The sequence below is a fragment of the Microtus pennsylvanicus genome, chromosome X (genome assembly GCF_037038515.1).
Source record: "Microtus pennsylvanicus isolate mMicPen1 chromosome X, mMicPen1.hap1, whole genome shotgun sequence".
NCBI classification, from domain to species: domain Eukaryota; kingdom Metazoa; phylum Chordata; class Mammalia; order Rodentia; family Cricetidae; genus Microtus; species Microtus pennsylvanicus.
In genome coordinates this window covers 113546161-113567226 of record NC_134601.1, presented here as the reverse complement: position 1 = coordinate 113567226, position 21066 = coordinate 113546161, and the positions used below count along the sequence as shown (strand labels likewise).

The 21066-nt window shown below is 35.5% G+C and overlaps 1 protein-coding gene across 7 annotated transcripts in view; it reads left to right on the top strand.

Moving 5' to 3' along the window:
* Cnksr2 (connector enhancer of kinase suppressor of Ras 2) overlaps positions 1-21066 on the top strand; it is a 207692-nt gene that overhangs the window by 167745 nt on the left and 18881 nt on the right. For all 7 annotated transcript variants that reach the window (XM_075958276.1, XM_075958275.1, XM_075958274.1 and 4 more), the window contains 2 exons: positions 3781-3881; positions 6340-6880. In XM_075958276.1, the coding sequence (XP_075814391.1) occupies positions 3781-3881; positions 6340-6880 (642 nt within the window). The remainder of the gene's footprint in view (positions 1-3780; positions 3882-6339; positions 6881-21066) is intronic.

The window sequence follows — 21066 nt, the reverse complement described above, 5'->3', positions numbered from 1 at the left end:
ATATCAACTCCACACTTCTATGGTTATTTGGTATCTCCTAAGTAATTCTTAATGCTGAAGTTAAATTACAAACACAATATAACTCTGTAAGGTTTTAAAAAGAAAATACTGGTACCCAAAGGCTATGAAGAACTAAGTAGGTAGTGGACGAAGTAATGAACAAGTACTGTTATACTGTTGTGTAAGAGGAAAGTGGAAAGGTTCTGCTCGACACTAAGATGCATATAGGTAATGATAATGCAGTATATATTTCAGAAATCTAGAAAAGGGAATTTTAATATTTTACAGTAGAAATAATTCCTTGATGTCATTGTGAAGTTTTAATCAGATAAAAATTAATGGCCTATCAGCAGGATGTCTCTGTCAATTCTAGAGTTTTGGAAGTTGCTTACAATGTACTTCCTGTTAGCTTAGGTAATATTATCTCCTTCTGGGGTTTTTGAAGAGTTGAAGACACACAGTTATAGTTATAGAATTCCTTAGAATGGTAAAGGATAAATTAGATATAAAACTTTAGACTCACAAAGATAGGATAGATGGTAGAGTATTTTCCTTAATTTGCCAAATGTAAATGGACTAAATATTGTAACAATAATTCTGGCTTGAGAACTATTTTGTATATGTAATTTTACTATGTTAAAGTTAAAACTTTCCTTTTTATTTAGACAGAAAAGGAGAGATAATGTGGGATTCCCCTCTTTATGCTATGAATTCAATTGGTTAATAAAGAAACTGCTTTGGCCTACGGCAAGGCAAAATATAGCCAGGATGGAAAAGATATATATAGAAAGAGAGAATAGGCGGAGTCAGAGAGACACCAGGTAGCTGTCAAAGGAGATGGACACACCAGAATCTTACCAGTAATCCACAGCATTGTGGTGATACACAGATGAAAAGAAATGGGTTAATTTAAGATGCAAGAGTTAGTTAATAAGAAGCCTTAGCTAGTAGGTCAAGCAGTGTTGTAATTAGTATAAAAAAATTAATGACCTATATGATACTTCTTTGATAGTTCTAAATAAGAACAAGCTTTAAAAATATGTCCTTTGTGTCAACATATAATGGTAAAAAGGGACCTTCCCTCTTCTACTGATGGCCGTGTTTATTCATAATTACTTATAAATTTTGATATTTCACATGACAAATCAAAATATATATTTAGATTTTTTAAGAGAAAAAATTCTATTTGCTCTTAGAAAAAAAAATCAGGCTGGTTTCAGCCAGTAAGCTATAGTGTATGTATTATTTCACATGTTCCTAAAGAGCCTAATTTTCAATGTTGCCTTTTTTCTGGCATTGTTCTCTCCCTTACAGCTTAGCATAAGAAGTTGATATGTAAAGTAATATTTCTGCTTTTTCTTTAGAACCCCAGCAAATGTTTAGATTGTTATTGCTTTTTAATAAGCCAAAAATTGCATCAAATAGGGATTAGAATTTTTCCTAATTTAGCTGAGTAGGAAAAATAAACACTTCAGATTTCTTATGTATGGCAATGGCTCTAGAGCTATGGATAAAATGCTAATCATCTCTTTTCTAGTGTGCTAATAAGGACCACTTGAGGTATTATTTCACCAAAATGTCATGGTATCCTTAATGCAAACATTAAGGATAAACTCAGCCAGCATTCTTGGAAACAGTGGGAAGTATAAGAGTAGAGTGAGCTTAGCAAGCTTTGTGTGCTGGGGCTGGGGGGAGGGTGAATGCTAGTGTTAACTTCCAGGAAGATTCCAGGCTCTCACAAAACTGCCCAGACCCTAGGACTCCAGATTTCATTCTTCATTGCTCAAAAATACCACAAAAAAATAAAGACTATCTGTGAAAAAATGAACATCATCAGTCATTTACTGCCTTTGTGATCTGTGTCAGACTGCCCTGGAATAAAATCTGCAAATATACCCCAGAAGATAAATGCTGCTAATATCTCTGGAGTGGATTCAAAGTACAAAGCAGTTGATTATATGTTACTTTATTTAGTACTACCACATACACAACTACAAAAGTCAGTTATTATTAGCTGCTCTTTCTCAGATTATAAAATAGGCCCAACAATAAAGTTAAATAATGCCTATAAGGGGGTCAATGCATAAAGTAGTTGTATGGTGACAAATTGAACCTTTGCCTGCTTCTGAATATCAGACATACTTCTTTCACAATCATTTAATAAATGTTTCTGGGTATCTATGCCAATTCATCCTTGAGGGAGGACTTAGTTATATTGGTGGTCATTGTCCAGTATCTCCATTATTTTCCATTGAGCTTTTGAGATAGGGTTTAGCTGTGTAACCCAAGCTGATCTCAACCTGAAAATCCTAGGTCAGCCTCCTTAGCTCTGAGTTACAGTTGTGTGCTTCCATGACCAGTTTCCCAAAACCAAAAAAAAAAAAAAGGTATCTAATTGAGATTGGAGACTTTGTATATTTTTCTCAGTGGGCATTGTCAGGGTCCTTGTGTTTTAAGGCCTGAATAGAAGGGGCAGTTTATTTTATGTCCTATATGTATTGCTAGAGACTTTCTATTGACAGTAACAAAAATGAAAAGTCAGGAGTGGGTAAGGGAGATTAAATTGCATAACTATACCTAACATTAAACTGTTGTGTTAAACTGATGTGTCAAGCAAGAGTCCCGGAAATGTAGTTCTCAGACCTTTGGCTCAAGTCAGTTTCTTAGTTCAAATCCAGATCCATTATTCCCTACCAGGAATGCAACAATTTCTGGAAAAAAAATTCTAGTTGCATTCATTTTTAGTCAGTAGCATGGGAAAAACATTACAACTGAAAGTTTCTAGAAAAGGGAAGGGCTCGTACTAAATTATGTGTAGGGATTTTTCCCTTGAATCTGAACACCACATAAGTCTTGTGGTAGTTGTTTTAGGATATAAGTTTTCATACAGATTTCCTTTTCTCTTAATCCCTGTTCTCTCTCCTGCAATTGCTGTAGAAATTATCCTGCTTCTCTTTGCTTGTAACTCACAGAAGGAATCAGCGCAGGAGTTAGGACCACGATATAGTCGAACTGATTCTGATATGAATGTGGTGCTGGATTTGACTTACAATATTAATATATCTCTCAGAGTTGAACTTCCCTCTTGTCTCAGTTCTGCCAAGTAACGTTGTCTATCAGCTTATAGTTGTTATCTTTTTAAGTAGTTCTGAAATTTAGGACTTGGAGCACTCATCAGCAAGTGTGCAATTTTTTTTTTGCACTTGGCCAGATTTAGGGTTTGCCATGCCTTTCCAAGGAGAGGTGGGAGTACAATACTATAAAGATTCATGTCACCATGACACTAGAAAACAGCAATTGTTAGATAACCAGTGAAGGGAAGCCAAAGCAATTTCGAACATTAATTTGGAGATGTTTTTATCAGAGATATACAGCAGCAGCATACGGTTTATTGCTTCTCTTCTCTGAGCATTCATCACGGTAATGTGACATACTTTAAAAACATCCTGTGGTATTTATTAAGTAAAGCTTCTGAAAAAAAATGTTCTAAAATTAAACATTCCCTCCACCTGTTGTGGCTTATAGAGTATCTTTCCCTTAGCTCTCTTAAGACTGGCTGTGTGTCATTAATTTTTCATGGGGTTGGGATTAGGTTATTGTGTTCTTCTTCTCCAAAACAGCTAAAAATGAAGCTGGACTCTTGAGCAGGGTGGTGATGGTAAACATGCCATAGGAATTGAACTTAAGTCTTGTTTTGGTTAAGAGATATTATCTTTTCTTGAGGATATGTCTGTAAATACTTACTAAAGCCTCGGGGTGTCCATGTCTGTAAACTTTCAGATTACTGGAGTGAGAGTGACAAAGAAGAAGCAGATACTCCATCAACACCGAAGCAAGACAGCCCTCCGCCCCCTTATGATACGTACCCACGGCCTCCCTCTGTAAGTTACATGTGCGGGTGCTTACTACATGGCAGGACAACTTGAACTTAATGATCCATTTATATGTTTAAAAGAAAGTATATTAAATTCCAAGTCAGATGAGATTTCATAGGGAAAAGAACACTGATGATCTAAACTCAGAAGGAAAATATGTTAATATATTTATTCATGGGAAATAATCATCACAGGGTGTTGGCAGAATGAATTTGCCAGGCTTAAGGGAGCAAAAAAGAACAGAAAAGTTTCCTTACCAAAAGATGTAAATTGATCTTACTTATTCTATACTAATAAAGTCCATTTATGTATTTTAGAAACAACTAATGAATATTAGCACTATAGTGCTGGAGGTCCAGCTCAGTAATAGATATCATATGCTATCTTAGTTTGCTTTCTATTGTTGTAGGAAAATAGCATAACCTAAAGCAACTTGGGAAAGTTTATTTGGCTTATAAGTACTGATTATAATCCATCATTGAGGGAAGCCAAGGCAGGAACACAAGCACAGCAAAACCCAGAGGTAGGAACTCAAGCAGAGACCCTGGTGGAACTCTTGCTCAGCCTGCTTTCTCGTACAACCCAGGACCACCTGCCCAGGGGTCATAGCACCCACAGTGGCCTGGGCCTTGGGCCCTCCAACATCAATCATTAATCAAGAAAATGCCACACAAGCTTGCCTCCATAACAGTTTGATAGGGTTATTTTATCAATTGGCATTCCTTCTTCCTGATAATCTAGCTTGTGTCAAGTTTGAAAAAAAAAATAACCAGCACAGATGCACATATCCCAGGGTTTTGGATATAGCCATGGTATCTGCTTTAATATATATGTTTATGGTGTTCCAGAATTCTTATGGAATTTTCTTAAGTCTATAACTCACTCTATGTGTAGACTATATATATATATATTTCATTCTTTTACTGAGGTAACTAATTACCCTACTTTTCTTAAGACTATGCCAATTTATGCCTGTTTCCCATCAAAATTACTGAGCATATGTCAGTGTTTCCATTTAATTTTGTGGTCATGTTACCAAAATAATCAACTCTCTGTATCTTGGGGCTTAGTCTTCCACAAAGGAAAAGGAAGTTAGTTTATGTGACTATACCAGTCAACTTCATTTAACCTTTGCATTATTCCAAGTAATTAATATTTTCCCTTTCTTTAAAAACCCCAGGATCTGAATGATTCCTTTGAAATTTATAAAAAATGAAAGGGGGCCACAACTTTGCTTTTTTTGAAATTATTGTTTTAATTATCTACCAAGAAGTAGATTTGCATATGGTTTTTTAAATATATCCTTAGTTTTGTTTAAGCCTACCCCTGCCCCCACTCTCTGACCCCGCTGTCTCCATCCCCCACTTAAATCTCCAGTCCCCAGCATTCCCTCTGTACTCTGGTTGTTCTAGTCCTCTTCTGATAAATGCATCTTTTTCCCTTTGAGCAACAATAGTGTCTTGGAAAGAAACTATTCATATTATTTTAGTTAATTTGTTGTTCAACATACTACTCGATATGTTGAAAGGTAACAATCTGCCCATGGATGATGCTAAGTAATTTCTCTCCCTTTTCCGAAAGGGGCGGTATGTTCATAGCAGCTAAATTTGTCCTGGCTGCCACTTCAACACCGTTTGTAATTAACAGGTGTAGCTCCTTTCAGAAAGGCACCTGGGCTAGCCTGCTAGCCTCTGTAGCTGGAATAAGGCTTTTCCCAGGTAGAGTGTTTCACTTGAAATGTTTTATAGCATTTTATTGATGCTATTCATCTTTCTTGTTTGTCTTACTATAATATATATTGTCACATTTCACATTTATGCACAGAATAAATTCCTTTTTATGTAGTCTATAGTGTCTATACTCACAGAAAATGCCAGTCCCCAACAAAGTATAACTTCATCCTACCTGTAGTCTCCAGAAATTACCATAGAATATACAAGACCATAAGACAGCTTTTCTGTGGTACCCATAGAAACAGACATTTACTTGTGAAGAAGCAGAAAGGTTTGCTTTGTTTATAGACAACTTGTTCTCATATATAAAGGCCTCTCTCTCTTTCTCTTACCCCCTAAGCTGCCTAAAATCCAGAAATAGGAATCTATGGGCGTTTTTTCTTTAGAATTTCGAATTATGTAGAGAATTTAAAATTGTTTAGTTGCTGAATGTTTCTTATATAAACATTTACAATTACTCATCCTTCCATTATTATCAGATTTGTACTATTGTATCAGATGTTTCATGGGCAGCTGTTACATCTGTATCTCAGGACATCTGAATTCCTAACTATTAAAGTATAAACTGGGTCCTAAACTGAAGTGTCTACAAATTTGCTCAGTTGTTACTTGACTGTGTAAGAATCCATATAATCCATGTAAATACTCTATGGTAAAAAGAAAATAAGTTCTTTGACAATCGAAATAGTCTGCCATTTCTGTGGAAACTGATGAGGGGCTCCTTTCCACAGATGAGTTGCGCCAGTCCTTACGTGGAAACAAAACACAGCCGGCTCTCCTCCACTGAGACCTCTCAGTCTCAGTCTTCACATGAGGAGTTTCGCCAGGAAGTTACTGGGAGCAGTGCCGTGTCCCCCATTCGCAAGACAGCCAGTCAGCGCCGCTCCTGGCAGGATTTAATCGAGACGCCGCTGACAAGTTCAGGCTTACATTACCTTCAGACTCTGCCTCTGGAAGATTCTGTCTTCTCTGACTCGGCGGCCATCTCCCCTGAGCACAGGCGGCAGTCTACTCTTCCCACTCAGAAGTGCCATCTCCAGGATCACTATGGCCCATACCCGTTAGCGGAGAGTGAGAGGATGCAGGTGTTAAACGGCAATGGGGGCAAGCCCCGAAGTTTTACTCTGCCTCGAGACAGCGGGTTCAACCACTGCTGTCTGAATGCACCGGTTAGTGCCTGTGACCCACAAGATGACATCCAGCCACCAGAGGTGGAAGAAGAGGAGGAAGAGGAAGAAGGGGAGGCAGCAGGAGAAAACATAGGCGAGAAAAGTAAGTATGTTTATGGAAATTCTTAGCCCGTATGCACAGTTAGACCTTTTCAACTTGTTATTTGAATCTGGTTCCCTTGGAAAAAAGGAATGGTCATACTGGATAGAAAGTTAGGGCTCCCTAATTTATGAACCAGGCCAAACATCACTAGAACAAATACTTTTGCTCTCAACTCCCCATTTGCTTTTTAAAGGTCATAATTTTCATTTCTTTGCTTTCTTTTCTTCCCTGTTTCTTCTCCTTGCTTTCATGCATCATCTTGCTAGTCCCCAGTGATTGCCCCCTAAGTCTGCATTAAGGAACTATAAATGTTTCAAGTAGGGTGGTAACAAAGCCCTGGTTGAATAACCAAACACACACACACACACACACACACACACACACACACACATATACACACATGCACAAACACATGGCCACGAGCATTATCACAAATACTTTTATATCTTTCCTTTCACTGGCGGATTTAAAGGAGAAGCCTGAAAAACACTTTCCCACCCAGAAGTTTCATAAAGCATTTGTCACCTTTGCTCAGCTTTTTCTAGAAACCAATTTGCCAGAAGCATCCATTTATTTGGTTGGTATGTACATTAATTCCAAAACTCTATTTATGGGTATCAACTTTAAAGAAAAAGAAAATAATTCGGAAACCTTCTAGTAACTCTCTAGGGCATCATAAAACAAGCATAGTGACACATACATATATACTTAGGATGTAGAGACAGGAGGGTCAGGAATTTAAAGCCATTAAAATACATAGCAAACTCAGAGCTAATGCGGGTTACATGAGACCCACCCCCACCCAAAAAAAAAGGCTGAATCTGTTTACTAGCTATCAAGTTTGTTATATAGATGCCAAGCTTCTGTTTCTAACTACCGTGTTACACTGGTCAGGAAACCCTAACTTATTTAAGGAAAGACTATAACTCGGTTATTTAAATCAAAGGTCTGGCTCTAATTTATAAAAGTAAAATGAAAAGATTGCAGGTGAATAGCACTAAGCTCTTTATTTAATGCAGTTTGAGTCAGCTAGTGCAGAAGACTAGCTCCCCCTTTTGAAGATACAAATAGAATAAAATATTCACCCCATTAGTCAAGTATATGAGACTTTGATTAGAGGATACATTAGCATAAGTTCTTTATTACTGGTGGAAAAAACAACTCCTTGCATACAAGTAACTAACAGGTCAGGAATCTCATTTCAGTGTCAGTGTGAACCTTGGTTTCTTTAACATCGGAGCCTCTTATGCTCACTGACTTATAAGTATTCTATGTCTTCCACCAGCAAGATAGAAGAACCCCTTGTAATAACATTCACAGGCTAAGACTGTTTTGGTGTAAAGTATATTTTAAACACAGTCTCCATGAGAAATATTAAAAAAGATGTGACTGTCTATACTGGAAAGGTAATTAGCACCCATCACCTGCGAACAGTACCAACATCCGTATCTATCAGAGATTATAGAAGATGCTTACGAAAGGAATATTTAGGAGTCACCATAGGCTTTTTATAGAAGATCTACCAATCCTAATATATGCTTCATATTGTAATGATTACCAGAATTAACAAAGCCTTTTCTAAATTTTAAGTATTGATTAGAAAAATTGTTATAGCTCTCATTCAGGTGCTTTACAACAACTATACATAATACATAAATATGGGGGTTTTGTTTATTATTATGTAAACCCTAGAAAAGGAAAATACTCCACCTTAGCCAATTAAACAATATTAAATTCTCTTCATAAAACTTTCTATCCATTCTATAGGCAGAGTCACCAATGTTAGCTTTTTAAAGTGATTTATTGGGTTTATCCTAATCGTAATGTTGGGAAGAAGCAGGAAGATGCAATCATGTCTGACACATGGTACGAGGCCTGCCCTTTTTTTCAGGTTTCCAAAATCCCACAGTGTCTCTAGTTAGATGGATTTTGATATTTTTTTCTTTAAGAATCCTCTTTTTGCCGGGCGGTGGTGGCGCACGCCTTTAATCCCAGCACTCGGGAGGCAGAGACAGGCAGATCTCTGTAAGTTCAAGGCCAGCCTGGTCTACAAGAGCTAGTGCCAGGACAGGAACCAAAAAGCTAATGAGAAACCCTGTCTCAAAAATCCAAAAAAAAAAAGAATCCTCTTTTTGTTGTTCTGTGTATAGGATTTATTTTTCGGACGTATGGATGTACCCCTGTGTTTATATAATTTTTTTTTAAGTTCAGGTTCCAATTGTCTTAATTGCATAATTATTTGATGCTCTCTTTTTCAGTGAAGCACTTTATAGAACAAACATGCCAATAAATGTAACATTATACATTTTGTTATTACAGCCCAATACTGTGGGGCAGTCCATACAATTTCAATAAAATTTGTTTCACTAAAATGATTATGTACTATCTTTGAGACCCCCATCTACTTCTTTTGGGGTACTCATAAATCTTCCCATTTGATTTTTTTCTTTGTACTTCCAACTATTTTGTATGGAGCACTGCATCCCATTTTGCCTAGACATTTTTTCATATTCACTGTAATGTATATTCACCTTTCTAATGGTAAGGGATTTTTATTCTAAATATTTAGGTTTTTACAACATGATGAATGCTTCATTTGGAAAAAGATTCACTTTACAAATCAGTATTTTCAAAATCCTGTTTAGGATCTAGTTAAAAGATGTCATGATCTTGCCTTGTGTGGACTGGTCCTTAGAAATACCTGCAAAGGCTGATAATTCAGATGGAGCTGCTTGGTATTATGCCAAAGCAAATTATACACAGAACAAGAGTTCATGATCGTTATGTTAGCATCACAGATGTACATCCTCTGACACATTTTTGTAGCCACACAGATTGACACCCATACAAACTTGCAAAAGTCAGAGTCTCTCAGTAGCTTGCTTCTAGCCTGCTTGAGGCCAGCATTCAGTTTGATCCACTAAAGAGACTGTGTACTAACCATGGGCATAGGTGCAAGGAAATTGAGTATTAGGTTTCTGGCTCAGAACTTTTTTTTTCATTTTGCCTAAACATTGAAAATAGGAAGTATTTAGACAAGTGAGCAAAATGGGTAATACAAAACATGAAAATGTAAATTGTTTTATAAAGAAGTATCATTAACAAAACTCCTTTTATGTAGTTTATTTTGTCTCAATCTATATAGTGTTATACATCGAGTGACATGTTTGCAATGAACTCCCAAGAACAAAATGTACCTAAGTCCAAACCCTGAAGTTTTTCATTTCCTTGTGGTTGTAAAATTTAGCCTTAATTTACAAAGGGCAAATTTAACCTTCTATAGAACAGACTGTAATCTGTGTTTTCATGGCTGAACTACCTTTTGTCTGATTTTGAAATTCAGTTATTTAACTGAGTCATACTGTGACAATTTTCTCAGGCTGCGCTCCTTTTAGTCTGAACTAGATGGTCCTAAAAGTACACAGATGAGATGAGATATGTCTTGTTTTCCTTTGACTGAAAAGTCAGCATGCATATTAATTATCCTGACCTACTTCACTGGCATGTGGGAAAAGACAAGTAATTTCCTATTATCCCAATTAGCAGTTTCAAAGCTTACTGGGATATGGGCCTTTTAATAATCTCCTTAAATTAAATTATTAATTATGTCAGCCTCTACAAATTTTAAAGAGTATGAATCATTATAGTATAAGACAAAATATAAAGCTATACTTAATTCAGAAATGATTTGTTATTAACACTAAAGTACTATCTTGAGTAACATAGTTAGCATTGGCTAGAATGCCTTTTACTACTTTGTAATAGTAGGGAATTTAGATGAGGTTTCCAAAAGCTTTATCCCTTGATTCTGCTCATATCCTCCTTGGCAGTTAGTTATAAGATAGTCTTTCTTAGATATGTGCGCACACGTTCTTTGTGCGCTCATTTCTTCAATAAAGTCATAATGTTCTATTTTTCATTATCTTGAGATTGCCTATTGGTATTCTTATTTAATTTACACATGTATTTAGCTTAGTCTTCAAAATCTAAAGTAAAACCTAACTCTTTCCACCAGAATGGAAAGAGATTCATTCTATTACCATGTAACAACAGTATACATTAGATTATCTGGAAGTGATATCCATGCTTTCCAAATTAGAACACCTGAAAAATACTTGCTAAATTTTCATTTTAAAATACAGTATTCTTTGCACACCACTGGCAACGTGGGCGCTGTACAGGTTGTTTTGTGGTTCAGTTGCCCACTATCTGGAACTATCTAGATGGAGACGCTGAGGAACGGCTACTAATAGAGTGCAGAGAAGCCTTCAACCTGTTCAGTTATTGTAAGAGTCCAACAGTCATTTCTTGGAGAGGCTCTAAAAGGTAGACGTTTCTTTAAGAGCATTCTGGTAGATTGTGGGCAACAAGATGATGTACTTTGAATACAAACCTGCATTGAAGGTGGGGTTGAAGGAATGGAACAAGTTGAGAAGAAAGGAAAATGTTGCATCACTTTTTTGTTTTCAAGGTACATTTTGAACACAAGTAAATTATTTGGGGAGAGCATCATCATAAATAATCTCTGAAGTTATTGCTGAAATCTAAATGGAGTAGATAAAGAATGACACAAGCAAGCTGAATTTAAAAGATGTAATAAAGTCAAAGAAGAGTAGAGTACCTTAAATATGTCAATTTTTTGAAGTTTTAGGCACTATCCTTGGCTGGATATACAAGTAAATATAAAGAAAGAACAGAAAATCTAGGGGGGAAATCTCAATATCAGATTATCTGATGTATATAGAATACTGTAAGTGAATATAAAACACTGATAATTGTATGTAAAATCATCTATCTATAATTCTAATACTGTTTAGAAGTTAGACTTAAATCACACTGCCCTCATTTTTGCCTACATGATAAAGACAATTATTTACCATTATTGATATGAAGCAGAAATCAAATCATTGTGTGTCTGTTTATTTTAGACATTATTTAAAGCTAGAATTTGGAAGGATTTAGCATACCCTGTTTATGTTGGGATTCTAGTGACTAGAATTGCTGCTCTTTGCACCATGGCAACTTTCTTTTAAATAGTTTATCTATTTTTATTTTATGTGCATTGGTGTTTTGCCTGCATGTAAGCTGGTGTGAGAGTGTCAGGTCTTGGAGTTATAGACAGTTGTTAGCTGCCATGTGGGAGCTGAGACTTGAATCTGGGGCCTCTGTCAGAACAGTTGGTGCTCTTAACTGCAGAGTTATCTCTCCAGCCCTTTGATAGTCACATTGAATGTGGTTGTGTATGGTCAAAACAAGCCTCCTCTGTATAACTCCCATTTCAAATATAAATGTCACACATATGAAATGATTCGTTCATTTTCATAAATCAGATAGAAAATAGATCTCCAACATCTCTGAGCTATTGTCCTTACACCAAAATCCATAGCATTGAAAAGAAGGTGAGTCACATTAGCTATGTGCTTGGTTCATCACCTAGTGCCGTCTTTATTAGTTTGGGAAAAGTATAAATAATGTCTCTTGTAGTTTATAGTTTAGTAAATGACCGATGGCCCTCCATCTCTCAGGAAAATAATCTCGGCGATGTTCAAAGTAACAAGACCAGATTTCAATAGAAAAAGAAAGACACATCTACATGCTAGAGTCATACTAGCAAAGATGTAGCCCGATAAGATTTAATCTTATGTGGGAGAGTGACAACCTATCATTACCATAGGCAAGACAAGCTGTGATTTACATTTTTTACCAAAATAGGTAATCAAATTCAGTCATAATGTTGCCTCTTACTATTTTCACAATTCATAAAAGCAAACCACTTTTCAATTCGGTGATGACTTATTGTTAGCTTCTCAGTGGAAGTAGTCTCTAGCAAGTTGTAGAGAAGCCTCTCAAATTCAGCCTGCTGTTTCCTTGTTTACCCTGAATTCATGTATTACAAGTTCTCTCATCCGCTTACCTAATGCCTCAGGACATGTTTACCTTCTTTCTGGAAATTTTCTTATGCTCTCACCCTATCCTAAAGGACTGTCATCAGACAGCCAGGCCAGATTCTAAGATTTGTTCCCAAGATCTCTAGGAGAGGTCAGTACCTAAGATCACTTGCTGGTTTTCCAGAGGGCCTAGGTTTAGTTCCCAGGGAACCTGCATCCTGTGGCCCACAATACCTACAGTTCCAGCTTCAGGGAACTGGATATCCTCCTCCAGCCTCCACAAACATTGTGCACAGCTAGCATATTCTCTGTCTCTGTCTGTCTGTCTGTCTCTCTCTCTCTCACACACACACACACACACAAATAATTCAATTATATTATGAAAAATCATCTTTAATGAGAGAAAGTCCTGAGTAATATGTTATTTATTCATTAAAGGGCAAGTGCCCATATATGTATGTTTGAATGTAAAGGTGACTCTTTGCTAAACAAATATTTAATATTAAAGCTTCATACTTCAGAACTTCTAGAATGTTTTCCTATACAGTATGACATTTTCATATATATTTATTTCTGATACCAACACAAGACATATGTATGCCAATAAAATAAATCTAATAAATTATTTCACAGAAATTTTAAGATAATTAAATACTATAGTTAAACTTGTTTCAGGAAATTTGCAAATTACTTAATATCCCAATCATGGACTTTAGAACATTTCAATATCTAGATTTAATCTACAAAAATTTAAATCCCTGTACTTCACTTCTCCTTTACTGTAAGAATATATAATCCAGTAGGTATTTATTGATGAGTTATCAAGTAGCGAGAACTATATTATTAGTAGATCTTAATCTTCAATAAGTCTGATTTTAATGAAAAAATATAATTTTAGTAAAAGAAAACAATAATTCAAAACACATAGCAACTTTCTTACTTTGTGCCAATAATTTTCTCTCATATCCAATTTACAATTTTGTAAAAATGATTCTTAGAGAAATAGCACAAAATAGTCTGTTCTCATTTTAATTTATTTATAATTTATGCCTCTTTGCAAAATTGAAGATGAGTTGACTAATAGCTTTGTCTGATTTGGCTCACTCCTTAGAAATCGTGGCTTAGAATTAAGCATTTTAGTTGCTTAACTCCTCTGATTAATACAAATCAAATGTCTGGCACAGTGAAGTGAATACATTATATTCTACAGGCTCTGGATAACTATTTCTTTCATTTAAAACTTGCTTCATAATTTTATAATGAAGTTATTATAAAATTTGATTATTAGAAAAATAGAGGGAATATTAGCTGAGTGAGTACTAAGTACATAATATACATTTTAATGTCTTAATAGAAATTTAAAGCTTCACAGTTTAAGGATTTTGAATTTTCTTCCGCGTTTGAAATCTTTACCCTGCAATTTTAAGTCTAATGTTTTATTGTGCTAAGAGTCTTTGGCTAAATCATCCACAGAACATATTAACATAATGCCTAAAATTTATTTCTCCTCCAAATTTTGTCATCCCTGACTGAATGGATTTTTTTCATTTCAAAGTTTGTTTTAAATTCTTTTTTACTTTACCCTACCACCACAGAATCTGTTCTATGACTTATAAAATGGACATTTTAAAGCACACACCCTGTGACTCTTGGTGAGAGAAAATAGCCCATGACTTTAATATCACTAATTCCCTTTATATCTTCTTCCCCTTGGCAACTCTGCTGTTTTCTCGCTGCTCTTTAATTTTGCCAAACTCAAGAGTTTGCATGTTTTCTTTTCTAAAAAGAATGGGGATAACATGGAGTCAGTATGGCTTTCAACCAAATCTAACAAGAAGTCCCACCCCTCACTTTGAACACTGTTGTCCTTGTATACATTATATACTTGCCGGGCAGCCTCCTCTAGATCTATCATCTTGGGCACTGAGGATTATGATATGCTTTTGTTAACTTAGTTAGGACCATGCCTCAACATTGGTGACAAGAAAATGTTTACAGCTCCGAAGATAAATCCACACAAATGCTGAATATCTTTGCTTAATAATTAGATAAAGGTATATTTAACTAAGTTTGAATGCTTCTTTAAATCATTAGGATGTATCCTTTTTATAAGTTTCTGTTGGTTGTTTCTCTCTGGTAATATTACAGAATGTTTTGTTAGCTTTTTTTGTTGGGGTTGTCATTCTGTATGTAAATATAAATAAGAACTCTCTTACCATAACATAAAACTTAAGAGTTCTAAGACAGTTATATTCACCCTCCCATCCAAAACAGACATTTAATATTTAAGAAAGATTATTATTAAGCCTCTGTTTGAATATTTTAGAATTTCAGAGCTCTTGAGTCCAAAAGATGGGATGTTGCATTGTTAAAGTTCTTCCTCACATTTATACAAAAATAGATTTCTGACAATTTTATATTGATTGTGAATCTGAAAATAACAAATGAGATTTAAAAAACAAAATTAATAAAAGGCCATCATATGTAAGGCAGAATAAGATGGTCTTGGAAGTTCCAGAGAGCAGAAGAGGTGAAAGATAAACAAAGGCTAATTTTTATCTTGCCCGTATGTAGAGAGACTGGTCTCATATGTTTCATGGCTTCCCCATACTTGGAAGATTTAAAAAAGAGACCAATGCCAGGTTAGAAGGTACATGCACTCTAAGCTGCCTGGCAATCTGAAGACTTCTTCCAACTCCTAAATTTTATGATTTTTTTTGTTTAGCATGGTGTCCTCACCATTATTGCTTTCCATATGCATGTGTCCAGAACTGTACAGCGGGACAGTGTTGTCAAACACAGTTTCTCTATTCTTCAGCTGACTCCCTGGAATCCCCCTAACTTTCTCCTGATAGGAGATCTAGATACCATTGTCTCGAGTGTGGTGGAACTATTACAGAGAACCATTAACTTATTAAGTGATAGTTTACATAATGCTTTATTGTCAGCAAGATATAAGTAATATCCCATGCTGATTTCTTTTAGCCCAAATGCAACTATTCACATTTTCTGTTATGTTTTAATATATCCAGTTTTGTCCAGAAGTATCCATTTCAAATTTCATTTTTATCATCTATGGTATTAATCATCCATCTAACTGAATAGGGAAGTCTTCATTTTCCAACATTCCAAACATTCTTTCCATGTTTAGTGAATTCATTGGTTAAAGAAAACACTTCTAAAAAGAAGGAATCAAGGACTGAAACTTTTATGACAATCTCATTTTTTTCATAGTGCTTTTGTAGAGCCACCAAATTAGAAATAACTTTCTGTCCGTATTCATAAGGGTTTCACGTGAAATGCCATCTTGTATCGTCACACCACCTATGACTTTCTTCTTATTTCCCGTCATGGCACTGCTATCCAAAAGCTAGTTTGAAATGCTTCCTTTTTGCTACTAAATCCAAATTGGTCCTTTCATTTATTTTTTAATATGAAACTCCCCCAATCGTAGCCTATTGGAAACTCCCTCATCTGTTTCTATCAGGATATCAGAATGTTCTTTGAAGAACCACTGCTGATTTTTTATTTGTTTCAACAAGACAGCTGTTTAAGCTTAAGCAGTGTCTCAAAGAATTCCTATAATAATTTCCAAAATGACTAGAAACCAAATATGAGTGAGTAGCTGGCCTGGGTCTGAAAAAGCCTGGGATAAAACCAGACTCGCTGAACATAGTGGACAATGAGGACTACTGAGAACTCAAGAACAATGGCAATGGGTTTTTGATCCTACTGTACGTACTGGCTTTGTGGGAGCCTAGGCAGTTTGGATGCTCACCTTACTAGACCTGAATGAAGGTGGGTAATCCTTGGACTTCCCACAGGGCAGGGAACCCTGATTGCTCTTTGGGCTGACGAGGGAGGGGGACTTGATTGGGGGAGGGGGAGGGAAATGAGAGGCAGTGGCGGGGAAGAGACAGAAATCTTTAATAAATAAATTTAAAAAAATAAAAATAAAAAAATAAAAAAAATAATTTCCAAAATGTTCATTCATTTGCTATGGTTGCTGCAGGTCCAAAGAGCTCTTGTTTTCTCCAGAAGCATTTCTTCAGTGCTGCAGTCTACAGGCCCCTTGCAGGAAAAGCCTGCGATGTCAGTCACATTATATGGCTCTTTTGTATTTTGTCGTTACTTTTTCTTAATTTCTAAAGACTCTTTCTTTGCCACAAGCCTCAGCAATGCCTGCCTTTGTGGCATTCTTCTTATAAGCATGCGCTGTTATCTGCTCATGTGTTTCTAGTTAGCCTATCCTCCTATTCATAGAACTCTTCCGCACCTCAAGGCTTTTTTCTAAGGAATCTTGAATTGTGTATCTTTTTCTACTTTTAGTGGGCAATTTATATCTGTATTTCTAAGATTTTTTTATCAAACTAATTACTGAAATTTTCTATTGTGTTACCAAGGTTTCTATCTTCAATATTAAGTTTTTATCAATGTTTAAAAAGAGAAATAAAAGAAATTACAAGATCAGTTTCATCCCCCTCCTTTCTTCTTCAACCTTATCCTTTAGTGAGAAAGGAATCTACCATGTTACCCTAGGCAGATCTTTAATTCCTGGGCTCAGGTAATCCTCCCACAGCAGATTCCATGGCAGAAACTACAGGTTTGCCACTGTACCAGGCCTTTTCAGTCCCTTTTATAGCTGTTGCCACCATAAACGTTTTCCACTGCTGTTGAGTGTGAGGTTCCAAATGTATTGTACCTCTTTCTTTATATTTCTTTTTATTTTTAGACTCATTTATTTTGTGTGTATGAGTGTTTTCCCTACATGTATATATTTGTACCACATACATGTGTGGTGCCCTTGGAGGTTGGAAGAGGGCTTTGGATGCCCAGCCACTGGAGTTATGAATAGTTATGAGCCACCGTGTGGGAACTGGGAACCAAAATCTCCTCATAAGAGCAGCGAGTAGTTTTAACTACTGACTTACATCTCTAGCCCTGTCTTTATATTCCTGAAACAAAAATTATCCAGGTTTTAGTATATGCACCAATTACATGCATATATTCTTATCTCCACTAAGTGAGCAACATTAGCGTGTTGATGACTTAAGCAGAAAAGAAAACGAAGCTAGGGTTATATAACTTATATTTTTCCATCTTCAGAAGGTTTCATATAAATTAATTCACCAATTTCAATTCTACAAGTACCTTCATTGGGGTAGTTTTTAATGATTTTTAACCCTTTGTTCTTACTGCCCTCAAATGATACCACAGAATTACAAGATAGAGCAACTATATAAACCTTTGACTTGTAGCAAAACTATTAAGTGCAAGGAAACAAGAATACCAAAGAATGCCAGGAACTTGTATTTTAGATCCATAGCCTGTCCTTGATAAGCTATTTCTTTGTTCAACTATTAAGTCGTTTCTAGGATTTATAATATCCCTGCTCAGCAATAACTCACATAACCTAAAATATTAGCACCAAATTGCAGAAACAAGTTGAGTTCCAAACTTTTCATTGTAATCCCTTTTTTCAGCAATAGACTTTTTTACTTTTTAACATTTATTGGTGTATGTATTGTGTGTGCATCTGCACACATGTACACATGCATGTAATCAGAACACAACTTCTGGGGAGTCTATTTTCTCTTCTGCCATCATGTGGGTCCCAGGGTTTTAAGATGGGTAGTCAGACTTGGAGGCAAGTGCCACGCAGCCTACTGAGCCATTTGCCAGAACTTAGACCTTTTATATAAAGTAATAATAATGTGCTATTGCAAGTTGAAGCACCCCTTATCCAAAAATCTGAAACACCAAATACTTTGAAATCCATAATTTTGGGGAAGTTTTCTATTTCAAGACATTTTGGATTTGGGATTTTAAGATTAAAGATTCTCAAGCAGTCAAAGAAAAAAATCCATACAAATATTCCAAAACACACACACACAAAAAAAAAAACCCTGAAGCCTGAAGTCCTTTTAGTTTGAAGCATTTTGGATAATGAATACTCTAGTATTAAAGCATAAAGAACTTATAAAGTGTGGGATAAAATAGGTGTGGTAGTGCACACCTGCAATCTCAGCACTCAGAAAGGAAGTAGAAGCAGAAAGATAGGAGTTCACAGCTGCTTTCAACTGTATAGTGAATCCGGGACCATCTGCTCTACCATATGACCCTGTATCAAAACAAAACAAACAAAAAAACTTTTGGTACTATTTTAACATTTTAGAAAGTGCCTGGCAGTGTTTCAGAGTGTGTAATCATAAAACGAAAAATGAGATAAGGTATTTCCATATTTTCCCGCATAATCAATGTTAAGTCTTTTCCAACTGAATAATTAATATAGCTGAGGTGATCATAAAAATCAACAAGTAAGCTTGATTTAGCCACTCAAAACATTATTTTCCTAATTTCCTAAGCATGTATTAAAAAGGGTATAAAGAATATCATGTATAATGTTGTCATAGAACCCAGAATAAATAAATATTAAATAAAACTATTTTTAAAACTTTTCATACATTTGTAGCTTGCAAAAATGTATATTGTAGCGAAAAGAAAGACATGGGTTTCCAAAACTTGATTTCTGATTGTTCTTGTTTCTGATAATTGACCTATTATCCCAAAAAACAAATAAAATAATACTGTTTAATTAGTAGGCCTCCCAGCACTGGGAATGGAATATGACAGTCAAATTACACAAATGATTCACTGTGGAAACATCTGTAATATTCCTGCTGGTGACACAAAAACTGTCTTCTGTAGTATCTGAAAAGTATAAGAAAATCCATTGCTGATATTCAGAACTACTTTTTGCATATTAAGGTCACTGATATCAGATGGAGTACATCTAGCCACTTGATAAACTATTTCAGTGGAGTGTAGAAACATTAAAATGATGAAAAGTCTTCCTGTAATTAGATTATATGAAAGAGTAGAATGCGACAAAGCTTTCTGTCGTGATTTGTTTCATCACAGTTAGAACTGTGATGTGTTAAGGATATACTTGTCCAAACTTGAATTCTATTTGTTGCTTGATTTCTAAAACCAGAACATGTCTTAAATGGAGACTATGTGACTTAATTGTATATCATCCCTAGTAGTTCATAATCCAAGTGTCTGTATAACCCAATTAAATTAAAGTGTGAGTGAAAATTAAACTAATCAAGTAATATAGAATACAAATTATTATGCTTTTTAAAATTATCACTAGTCAAAATATTGAATTTTTAGAACTATGTAGTTGAACTAGTGATATTATAAGAAATCGTATCTTGGGCTGGAGAGATGGCTCAGAGGTTAAGAGCATTGCCTGCTCTTCCAAAGGTCCTGAGTTCAATTCCCAGCAACCACATGGTGGCTCACAACCATCTGTAATGGGGTCTGGTGCCCTCTTCTGGACTGCAGGCATACACACAGACAGAATGTTGTATACATAATGAATAAATAAATATTTTTTTAAAAAAAAGAAATAGTATCTTATTAATGACTGAAAAGTGATAAATTAGACTTAAAATGATCTGAACCCAGTTTTTATAACATTGTATCATACTATAAAAGCTGAAACGTGAATATCAGTAAGTTCATAATGACATTTCGATTTCTTAAAACAACAAATGGTTATGTTACAATGATACCTGTTTTCCTGTTGCATACAACATAGAAGGAAGAGTAGTCAAATTTAGTTAAAGGACCAAGTTCCAAACAGCAATAAACATACTCTACTGAGCATTTGCCTAAACCTCCACCAACAGCTCCCCAAGACAGTGAGGGACTTAAATTCTTTTCCATGTTTCTAATCAACATCTGTCAATGAAGTAAGAACTATTGAAAAATATGAGCTGTACTGATAATTAATCTTTGCCTTCATCTATTCCTAATACTAATGACATACAAATAACTTGTCACCATAGGCCATTCAAAGGAAATACCTAAATGATTCTTCCTTGATGTAGAAGTGCCAGAAACAGCACATGTGATATCAGTCTCTTCCTGACATTTGTCTACCGAAAAATTCCAACTCTACCATATAGTTTACATTTAAGATTTTAAGTAGATTTTCTTATTTCAGGTACATGCAATTTTGTCCAGTACTCACCAGTCAGACAAAAGGTTTAAAAAAAAAACATTGAGAAGAGCACACAAGGCACATGACTAAAAATGTGAAGAAGTCTTATCAGGGGAATCCATTACAAATGAAAAATTATATATAAGGGAAGTATCTTTAAGAAAAGAAGACAGGGTCTCATTATAGACCACACTCTGGGCCTCAGATGTACAGAGATCCTTCTGCTTTGATCTTCCAAGTGCTGATGCCACCACACCAGACTAGATTTGTTAAGTTGCTTTAGCAAC